The 11,592-nt window shown below is 36.2% G+C and overlaps 1 protein-coding gene across 5 annotated transcripts in view; it reads right to left on the bottom strand.

Moving 5' to 3' along the window:
• Window positions 1–554: 554 nt before the first annotated feature.
• Window positions 555–11,592, bottom strand: part of UACA (uveal autoantigen with coiled-coil domains and ankyrin repeats) — a 102,647-nt gene continuing 91,609 nt past the window's right edge. For all 5 annotated transcript variants that reach the window (XM_030929753.1, XM_010363660.2, XM_030929755.1 and 2 more), the window contains 4 exons: window positions 8,754–11,492; window positions 6,633–6,785; window positions 4,232–4,297; window positions 555–1,220 (listed from right to left, as the gene is read on the bottom strand). In XM_030929753.1, coding sequence (XP_030785613.1) covers window positions 1,149–1,220; window positions 4,232–4,297; window positions 6,633–6,785; window positions 8,754–11,492 — 3,030 coding nt within the window. In that variant the 3' untranslated portion in view covers window positions 555–1,148. The remainder of the gene's footprint in view (window positions 1,221–4,231; window positions 4,298–6,632; window positions 6,786–8,753; window positions 11,493–11,592) is intronic.

Below are 11,592 nucleotides of genomic sequence, written 5' to 3'. Positions count from 1 at the left end.
CCGAATGGTAAATACAATGTTAATAAAAAATAACAAGACATATAAACTTTCCCTAATGAGACGCAGTACATAAAAATGGTTGGTTACTTCAGAGTATTTACTATAAACATGCCCACTTACGTTATTTGGCTATCTATACACTCTTAGCGTTTACTGTATTACTGCGCTTTTCTCTAAAACTTTGAAAATCTGTTATCTAAAATCAATTCTCTAATGCTAATTTTGCAGGAAAACTGTATTTCATATTATTAATCTCATTAGTATAACTTTCCTATAAATAAGCATGAAACATTTGGAGGATGCATATATAATGAGTGCTTGGTTACTATAGTAGCAAATGTCAAACTAATTGCTAAAAAAAAGTCTAAAGGTTTTGACACTTTGAAAAATCTAGTGTATCATTTATCATTATTCACTAATACTGTGGCAAGAATAGTCACCACAAGTAAAAATTAAGATACTGTTTTAGAGATTGAGGCAATTTTATTATAAATTCCTGACATATTCCACCCCTGCCTGTTCTTAATCTAAATGTAATTTAGCACCACAAACCATTTATGAAAATTAACTTATTTTAAAAGGCATAAAAGTTATTAGTGTAAAAAGAAAAAATACCTATAACTACAAAAAAGGCCAAAGACACTAATGCAGTTACCTCAATAAAGATACTGTAATATGTAACTTGGCCAGCCAAGTCATAACACATTCCTCGCCACTGTATTATGTCTCAGGGTTCTGAGGATCTGAAGGGTTTTTTGATCCACCTAAAAGTGGCCACCAACCAAATTAATTTCTCTGAAAGACATCTTTAAGAAATTATTTCAGCCTAACCTCGCTTCATATGGACTCACTCAGATGGCTCATGTTTTATTAGGGACTCGAAGGTTTAAAAATATGTAGTCAATCCAGGGCAAAGTGTTATGTTGTTTGCCTATTTGTAAAATTAACACATACAGAAAATAAGATTCAAACTGATATTGAAAAAGACTAATATATTCATCTAATTTTTTAAAAAAACCTACCAATGGAACAAAATATATTTTATTTTAATTATACCAGCACAGTAAGGCCCAGAAAGACCATGGAGTTGCACAAAGAATGTTCAGCACCAGCAAGATAAAACAGATACTGGCCGTCAGTGCTAAGTGCTAGCACACAAGCCCCTGCCGCATTTGTATGATCTGGAGCAGAGCCTCCTGAACATCTTCATCCATGTGACCCTTCGGAGAAACAAGAAAGAGGAGCATTATTTTATGTAATCTTTGTTTACATAAGAATTCTAAAGACAAAGCTTTTACAAAGCATAACTAGTCATTAACTCATCAAATGCTAAATCCTCACCATTGTGATATCTAAAGGAAAAGGGGGTACAGCCCTATCATGAAAATAAAGTCAATTAATAAGGAGTGCACGGCTGGGTGTGGTGGCTCATGCCTGCAATCCCAGCACTTTGGGAGGCCGAGGTGGGTGGATCATTTGAGGTCAGGAGTTTGAGACCAGCCTGGCCAACATGGCAAAACTCCGTCTCTAGTAAAAATACAAAAATAAGCCGGTTGTAGTGGCACACATCTGTAATCCCAGCTATTCAGGAGGCTGAGACAGGAGAATTGCTTGAACCTGGGAGGTGGAGGTTGCAGTGAACCGAGATCGTGGCACTGCACTCCAGCCTGGGTGACAGGGCGAGACCCCATCTAAAAAAAAAAGACTAGAGCACACCAGTTGCTCTAACATCCATTATCAGAAAACATATGGATAAACCTCCCTCTTTCTCTTTTTTAATAACAGCCTTGAATGATAGGGCAGCATAAGTTATACATGAGCAAAGTAAACTACAAGGAAATCTGTTGTTGCTGCTGAGGATTTTTTATTTTTTTTTAATTAGAAAACTAACTGACGGCCGAACACGGTGGCTCACACCTGCAATCCCAGCACTTTGGGAGGCCAAGGTGGGAGGATCACTTGAGGCCAGGAGTTTAAGACCAGCCTAAACAATAGAGTGAGACTCCATCTCAAAAACTTAAAAAAAAAAAAAAAAAAAAAAAAAAATTAGCTGGGTGTGGTGGCATGCGCCTGTAGTCCCAGCTACTTGGGAGGTTGAGGGAGGATGATCACTTGAGCCCAGGAGTTGAGGCTGTATTGAGTTATGACTGTGCCACTGCACTCCAGTCTGGATGACAGAGCAAGACTCTATCTCCTAAGAAAAATTTAAAATTTAAGTAATTGATTTTTAAAACCCATATTTATGTTTTTACATAAATAGGTTCATATAATATATATTATTTTATAACTTGCTTTTTTATATAGTGTCATAAAAATCTTTCCCTTGAGCTACTCAATTATTTTAAGTTATTGTATAATATCCACTGCATGGATATATTACATTTCTTTACCCATTCCCCTAATGATGGACATTTAAGGTATTTCCAATCTTAATGGAAAGATTACTAGAGAAGAAATTGCTGGGTCAAAAAGCAGTCTCAATTTTTAATTCTGTTAAGTACTACAAAATTTCTCTCTATAGAGATTATAACAATCTGCACTACCATCAATGGACTAAAAATGCCCGTTTCCCATACACTCTGGCTAACACGATAGACTATAATCCTGTGTGTAATATTTCCAGTTCCAATATGTTCTTATTCCTTTGCATCTCCCCCATTACTGATGAAACCAAGTTATCTTTTTTACATGCATGTTCACCATTTATATTTTTAAAACATACTTTAAACTTAAAATGATGGCATGAGTTGATTAAATGCAGCGCAATGTGGTGGGCCTATTACAATACCGCACCCCCTCCCAACACACACGTACTTTTTTTTCCTGGAGTACCTGAATAGGTTTCAGCACAACACTTCCTATTAATATGAAAAGTTTTGCTTCCAAAATCTGTTTCTATAACAGCAGGATGTTTACATTTCAAACATTAGCCATAGTTGACTGAACTGAATTTCTTAGTTAACTTTATGATGCCGGAAGGCAAGACTATTTCTGATGCCAATTGCTTTTGTTATGTTTCATTAGGACACAGTAGAAAATAATTTCAAATTCTGGAAGTGCATATCATACAAAGTGGAAAGGCTTCTTAGTTTGCTGTATTTTTCATTAAGAGCAAGCTCTTCCTCTCATGGCCAATACTAGTGAGTTTCTCAGCCTCTCTGATACAGATTTTCTACTATTTCCCCACTTGAACTTCCTATTCACTGTCCCTCAATAATCTTCTCTAATAATTGCAATAAACTTTAAAATTCTTATCTCTGATTTGCTCAAAAGAGTAGCTAAGATACCTTGTTCTATCATATCATTCATTCTTTTTCATTGGTTTCCCCTCCATCTCCTATAGAAATGGCAGGTCTATTGATTTTAAGAATTTGATATCATAAAGTATCTTTCATTATTTTATCTAGTTCTCTGTTTAAAATTGATCTTTTTTTGAATCTTTCCCTTCTTTTTTGTTTTTGTTTTTGTTTTTTTTGGCTTGTTTTTACAGTGTGACCTAACATACTTCAAATTCAAATAATTCCCATTATCTCTGTCATTCTAAAATTTGTTTCTTTTAGTACATTTTCTTCCTGCAAAAAATCTATTCTGAGAATTTTGGGGATGCTGCTCATGGTGTTTCTACAGGAAATTAAGTATAGTATCCTTTATATGTTAATCATTTCTTAGTATGTTTTTTTTAAACAATAACTTCCTCAGTACACCCCTAAAAAAGGGAATTCATAATATTATTCCTTAATTATTCCTTGGCTTTACCAAGCCAAGTTAAGACTTGGTAAATAATTATCACCAATTCTCTCTTAACAAATCATTTTGTCTTTAATTACTAGAGTCCTATACACATAACACCCTGCTTGTCACTTTTGTACTTTTCTAGTATTCAAAGCCATTCCCCCTCTCCTCTTAGATGACAGCCACGTGTGGATGTCAAGGCAGTCTCCAGCTAGCAACACCATTAACGTGTGCTACCATCACGTTACCAAACTGTCTATAAACTGAGTGACAAGCAGATGGAGACAACACTAAATTTAAGATGTTGTGTTGCCATATAGCTTTGTAAATTTTTCTGAGAGATCCACAAACCATGATTAAAAGAAACATAATTATGTTTAAATAAGCATATGGGGTGCAGCTACTTTAAACATCAATTACTTTCACATAAATTTATTTGAAAATAAAAAATTATTATCTCTAAAGCAATATTCTTTCCAAAGGAGAAGTAGCTCTTTACCTGTGCAGCACTAAGAAGGTGTGTCCGATAAATTGCAATTACTTCTTGATGCTGTCTGTCAGCATCCTAGAAATGTGGAAAGATGGGCAGATGTGAATATCAGCATTGACATTTCCAAACTTTGGACAATGCTCAGGCTTCATGCTACAAAACTATTATTATTATTAAGGGGCTCCTGCTATTTCTAACAACAAACTACCTTGGACCTACCAGATGCAGAATTCCAAAACATAACAATAGAAACTTCTCTAATGAATGCATGGCTAATGACAGTAATGCTACTTTCTCTAAGTAACATGAAATTATTGCTTTAGTTCACATCTAGTGCCATGACCTTCTGTAGACACTTATCACATGTTTGGATTATTGCAAACGCTTCCTATCCTGTCTTCCTATCTCCACACCGTATTCCCTATCATGCCTCTGAGACTAAGGTACCTCTTTCCTAACATCACTTTTGGCTCAAAAACCTTGAGTGACACTTCTTTACATACATGAGAGAATCCAAATTCATCAGTTTGGTTCTCAATGACTTCCACAGTTTGGCTTCAAACATTGGCTCTTAAATACAGCAGTCCCCTCTTATTGGCAGTTTTGCGATCAGCGGTTTCACTTTCTCTATTTCAGTTGCCCATGGTATAGTACAATAAGATATTGGGAGATATAGAGACCACATTCACATAACTTTTATTACAACATATTGTTATAATTGTTCTATTTTATTATACTATTATTATTAATCTCTTACTGTGCCCAATTGATAAATTAAACTTTATCACAGGTATTTATATATGGGGGGAAAACATAGCTTAGATAGGGTTCAGCAGGTCCTATCCATGGTTTCAGGCATCCACGGGGGGTCTTGGAACACAACCTCAGCTGGTAAGAGGGGGACTACTCTACAGGTAGGCCTTTCAATGCCCTCTGGCCATGCCACTTGTATTCTGTCTCCACGCTTTATAGCATATACAGGGTTCAGCAGGTCCTATCCATGATTTCAGGCATCCACTGGGGGTCTTGGAACATACCCTCAGTGGGTAAGAGGGGGACTACTCTACAGGCAGGCCTTTTACTGCCCTCTGGCCATGTCACTCGTATTCCATCTCCATGCTTTTTTTACACTATTTTCTTTGGATGGAAGAGCCTCTACTTTCCTTTCACCTACCAAAATAGCATCTGCTTTACAAGTTGAAGCCAGGTACTCCCTTCTTTAAAACTAGCTTCCACCACACCACTAATCTTTCCTTCCTGGAAACTCCCATCACTTAGAATCTGCATTCTCAATTCTATATTTGACGTCTCTCATCTTGTCATTTTACGAATCTGTATTTTGCCTCCCTAACTACCCAGAATTCCTTGGGGACAGTAATGGCATACTTTCTTTATCCCTGCTTAGCACAGTGTCATGAAGATAATGAACAATAAACAAATATTTCTAATTACTAGTGTCCTTTGGATAAGATCCAAAATCACAATTTACCATCCTTAATCTGTAGGCCTACAGTGTTAAAAAATAAACACTACAAAAAACCTTTCTCCTCTTAAAAAATAAACAATTCTATGAAATAGGGAAACATCAACAGCAATTTACATGTGATTGGGCCATTTTACTTAGCATTTTGTGTGTATTAGTGCATAATTAAAAGCATAGTCCCAGATACGCAGGAAACTGAGGCAGTAGGATCACTTGAGCCCAGGAGATCAGCCTATAGCAAGACCCCATTGGAGACAAGCCTAAGCAACATAGCAAGACTCCAACTTTAAAAAAAATGTAAACAAACAAGTAATCAGTTATTATTCTGTTTTGTGGATGAGAAAACCAAGAGTTAAAGGGAATGTTCCTTGCCACTTCCTTGTAAGTGGCAAGACTGAGACCAGACCTTCCAACATTAGCTTCTAAATCCAGGCATTTATTCTTCTATATAAGGTATAAAACCATAGGAATGCCTCTTTATTCACAAAGATAAAAGATTATTTTAAAACCTCCTTTAGTTTAGTGGACCAATATTTTAGAGAGTACACTGCAATGAGAAAGATGCTGGATTTGGAGTCAGCCAGTTCCACATTTATACCCCAGCTGAATGACCCCAGGCATCAAATATTTTATTCTTTGTTTCCTTAAGAATTAAATGGAGGGAATAAACCTGCTTTGTGAGATTGTGATGAAGATAAAGTTTATAGATAAAGTATGTAAAATGTTTAATATGGTACCTGGTGTACAGTAGGCATCAAATAAGTATTATTACACCACCAGTATAGGTAACTTTTCGTATATAAAAACAATTACATTCTTGGATCCAAACACAGCTACAGATCACTTTAATTTCTAAATTAGCCTTACAAACTAACTACAGGGAACCAGCACATATTCACGCAAAGCCCCGTGTGCCTGGTTACTCACAGCCAGCTGTTGCTCCAGAGATTTCACTTGGTGCTGCAGAGTGTCAATCAGCTGGCTCTGCCTCTTGGTGGGGTTCCCACTTGTGTAGGTGAGTTGGGAAAGGCCATTGAGTGCTTGTTTTAGTCTTTCCACATCATTAAGCAGTTCAGTTATCTTTAAAAAAAAAACGTTGTGGGAGAAACATATTATTCACTTATTCATGTACAATGAACATCTTTGTACATAAATCATTCCTTTTCGGAGACACAAGCTTTATCTTTATACACCAGAAAATTGAAATATGAATATTGCCAGGATTGTTATCAACGGTGCATATAATATGTAATTTGTAATTAAATCCCTCTCCAGAAATTCTTTACAAAAGCAATACCAGATTACAATAAATATTACATATATCCTAAGATGTGAGTATAAACATTGTCTTCTTACTTTTAGACTGTAAGTATCTATGAAGGCACATGAACTATCTTCCAGGTAACATATGGGACACAGGAAGGGAAGGGGGATTCCCAGCAACAAAGTGTGAAAAGTAAAAGGGTATGGCCCATGTAAGTCTAACATACGTTCCTTTTTCCTTTCAAGAGTTGTATTATTTAAGACTACTTTGCTGTCGAGAAGAAAAAAAAACAAGGAGGCTGTTTATAGGAATAGGAAGTGCCTAGAAACATAGCATTTCCCCCCCTGCTTTACAGTCAGACAGAGTCGACTTGTATGAGCTTGACTCATTTCCTTTACTTTGCTGAGCCTTAGATGCTACATTGATGAAAGGTGGACAGTCTTTCAGCGTTAAAAAAATCAGGTTGGGCACAGTGGCTCACACCTATAATCCTAACACTTTGGGAGGCTAAGGCAGGAAGATTGTTTAAACTCAGGAATTCAAGACCAGCCTGGGCAATATAGCAAGACTCCATCTCCTCCCCTGCAACACTTTTTATTGAAAAATAATAATAGAAAAAAAAAACAAAGAAAATCAAATGCAATTATATGCACATGCTCAATAAATGGCAACAAGTAGATATTAATAATTAGCTCTTACAATTTATAAGTATATTTACTTATACTTAAGTATAATAATATACTTAAATTTATAAGTATATTTATATAGTAATATATATATTACTATATATATTCATAGCTACCTTCTGAACAAGCTTAGAGCATTTAAATTCTCAATCACAGAGATGGTGTGCCAGAGGATAGTATGTACAAATACTTTCCAATGGGGAGGGCAGTCTGTGTCTGTGTTTACTCCACATGACATGTAGAAGGCATTTAATCATTATATGTTGAAAGGAAAAAACTGCAGTCAGTCTTTATATGTCATCTCCATAGTAAAAACTTTATACGACACCAGTGTCAAAAATATTGTTGAGTACCTGTCTGTAAATTGTACCATGAGAATTAAAGATAAGATGGAAAGTTATAAACCCTGCTCATAAAAACTGGGCAGATCAATTACATAATTATAACAAGGTAATATACATGTTTTAAAGGGATGGCAAAACCACAAAAAAACATGTATCTTAGAGGAGGAACTGTTTACCAAAGACTAGATTGGACAGTGGGGGCTTTAGGAAGGAGGATAACATGTTAATGAATGTATAGGATTCAACTCAGTAGAAAGGAGGGAGAGGACATTCTGGATGAGGGGACTAGTCTGTAGAAAGACATGAGCAACAGAACATAAAATGAATTGGAGGGCTCAGTTTACTACTATGGGTGAGTGCCAAGACCAACTCTGGATGCTCCCCAGTGTTCTTGGTTTCTTGCAGCCCAGAAGGAGAGCTTCCCCATCACTCTCTTCCCCACCTTTCACATGCCACAAACCCACTGGCTTTTGACTCTTCATCTGTGAGACAAATGAGCCTTAAGTCTCCCCATCATTCCTCAATTCTTGGCTAGAACAGCTAAACAAACAGAAGGAAAAATGCTTTTGATTTTTGTTTGCATTACTTCACTTTTTTTCAATTCGGAATTTTTGCACACAAGTTGCCAAACTGGAAAGGGTGTGTCTAATGGTCACTTTGTTAATACCTGTGTCTGCTTTCCTGTGAGATTCTGTGGTAAAGAGTGCTGCTCTGGGTTTCCAACACATAGTCATGTGGACTACTTTGTACCTACCTTATTATCTTTTGCTTCTATTTGTTTAGCAGATTCTTGTATTCTTCTTTGCAACTCTGTGATTGTTGTTAAGGATTTATCACATCGTTCCTTCTGATCCTTGATTTCTTGCTCAATGCTGAAATGCAGTAATTCCTTCTCATCTTTTGCAGATATTTCCTTCTTCTTGGCATGTAAAACTTCCTCACATACTTCCTCATACTTTCTATTCAGATTGGCCAATTTTTCATTTAAACTGGAAATCTGTGTCTCCAAATCACTTTTTGTTGCTTTATATTTAGACAAATCAACTACCTCTCTTGTCTCTAATTTTTTTAATGCTTGTTTAGTATTCTGAACCTCAGACTGAAGTTTGGAGACTTCTTCCATTTTGTTTTGGCTTTCTTCTTCCTTTTCTCTCAAGCTAGCTTTTATGATTCCAACTTCTTTCTCAAATGCTTCTTTAATCTGCAAATGCTCTGCCAGGGGTACAGAAGAGTTCTTTTGATTCTCCAACAACTGATGCAGTTTGGTCACTGTCTGCTGCTCTTTCTCATAACACCTTTGCATATTCTTCAATTCTTCCTTTAGATTTTCAATTGTGCCATTAAGAGATTTTTTCAGAGCCTCAACTTGTTCCAATGGAACATGTTGTTTTTGCAAAAGATTTTGCACCGCAAGTATCTCAGAAGTCTGTTTGGCATTTTCTTCTACTAGCTTCTCTTTCACATTCTTTATTTCTGCATATTTCTGTGACAAGTCTTTTAACTGTTTGTTTAGCTCGTCTGTTTTTCTGCTTAATGCTCTTTCCATTTCATGAGACTTCTCAATGAGAACTGTCTTATCCCTCAAATCTTTCTGAAGGGTAAAAATCTCCTTCTTTAACCTGTCATTCTCTTGCTTGTTTTTCTTGACTTCTTCTTCACTGACACTATACTTCTGTGTCTGCTCTGATAACTGGTCTTTTAGTTCTTTCTCTGTTGTTTTAAATTTTCTCTCGCACTCCTCAAAGCTGACAATTGGGGCGTATTTTACCTTAATGCATTCTTGTATTGTGTCGAGTTCCTTCTTCTGGGCTTTAATTTCGGCATGCAGTGTCACAATCTCTTCTTGGCCTTTTCTGTAGTTGGCCAATATTTCAGCATTACTATCCTGCACCTTTCTCATGCTCTGACTTAGCGAGCTCATCTTTGCCTCGTGCTCTGCCAGGCTGATGTACTCAGCTTTTATTTGGTTCTGAGTGTTTTCCAGGTTTCTTTTTAATATTTCATTCTTATCTTTTATTTTTACAAATTCCTGATTTATATCTTCAAATTTTTTCTTCACATCTAATAATTCTTTGTTAGTTTTAGCTAATGTGCTATTCAGTGTCATTTTAATCTCTTCATGGGTTTTAACTGGCACATACTCATTACTCATCATCTTCTTCAAGTTACTGTTTTCAGACGTGAGAGCATGTATTTTCTCCTGGTCTTCACCACATTTTTTCTTAAGTTCAGACAGTTGTTTCTTAAGTTCAACAATATTGGATTTCAGAGCTGTTATCTCTTTTTCATGTTTCTCAGGAGGTACAAACACAGTTTCTAGGCGGTTCACATCCTTACTTAAGCTGTCATTTTCCAGTAGCAATTTCTCCATTTCCAGCTTCTTTTCTGTATATTTTTGTGTTACATCTAAAAGCTTTCTATTAAGATCATCAATAATTGCATCATGTGATTTTTTCATGTCTTCACTTACTTTTAAAGGAACATAATGATTTTTCATTTCAATTGTTAAGTTATGTGCTTGCTCCTTGAGGAGCTTATTATCCAGATAAACTTTTTCAATTTCCTTTTGTAGTGACTGATTTTTCAGTGTTAACTCAGTGAGCTTCTTCCCAAGTTCTCCTGATTTCTGTTCTAATCTGCTCTTAACCTGTTCATGTTCCTCTAGTTTGATGTGCTGAGCAAGTTTGGCCTTAACATTCTCAAGTTCTCTCTTTAACTGTCTAATTTCACTAAGTGATTTTTCATGTTCTCTTTCCATTTCTACTAATTTTTTTGCTTTCTCATTCACTTCATTTGATAATGAACTCTTCATGTTTTCAAATTTTTCGGCTGGAATGGAAAGGGCCAACTTTGCTAACAATTCTTTTGCCTGGCCTTCCATCTCTTTGACCTTTCTTCCTTTCTTCTCTCGCTCCATTTCACACATACTAAGTTCCTTCTGTAATCGCTTATTTTCTTCTATCAGCTTGCCTTCATCCCTCTTAAACTCTTCCACTATCATCTCATTTTGTTTGATTTGGTTTCTTAATTTCCCCACTTCTGCTGAAGCACCTTCATATTTTGCTTTCATGTCTTTCAACTGATCCTTCAGTTCCTCGGTTAGTCTGTGATTCCCTGAGGCTGCTTCACTTGTTAAGTGTTCTTTAAGGGCAAGAAAATGGGTCTGCATTTGTTTAACTTTACCTTCTGACTCATACATCCTCTTCTGCACATCTTTTAATGCATCTTCTAATTGCTTTATCTGTTCATCTGAATCCTCCTTGACCCTTTCACATTCTAATGCTAAAGCTTTGCATTCTGCCACTTTGTGTGCCAGTTCATTTTGGAGCTTCAGTCGGTCTTGTTTTGCTGACTCACAGAAAGTTCGCATTGCTTCTAACTCTTTCTTTAAAATTTCATTTTCGGAGTATGATGTTTGACTGGGTAAAGATAGCTCCAGAGGTCTTAACATAGATCTGCTTTGCATATGGGCTGGTATACCTGGGGAAGTACACTGAAAAGAAAAAAACAAAAAGACATCAATCACAAAAGCCTAAAGGAGACATTTACTGTACTTATTTGCCAAACTTAGAGAAAGTTTGCACATCATCAGG

This window comes from Rhinopithecus roxellana, chromosome 5, assembly GCF_007565055.1.
Source record: "Rhinopithecus roxellana isolate Shanxi Qingling chromosome 5, ASM756505v1, whole genome shotgun sequence".
Taxonomy (NCBI): domain Eukaryota; kingdom Metazoa; phylum Chordata; class Mammalia; order Primates; family Cercopithecidae; genus Rhinopithecus; species Rhinopithecus roxellana.
Note: the sequence above shows the minus strand (reverse complement) of the source record. Positions and strands in the feature narration are given on the sequence as shown.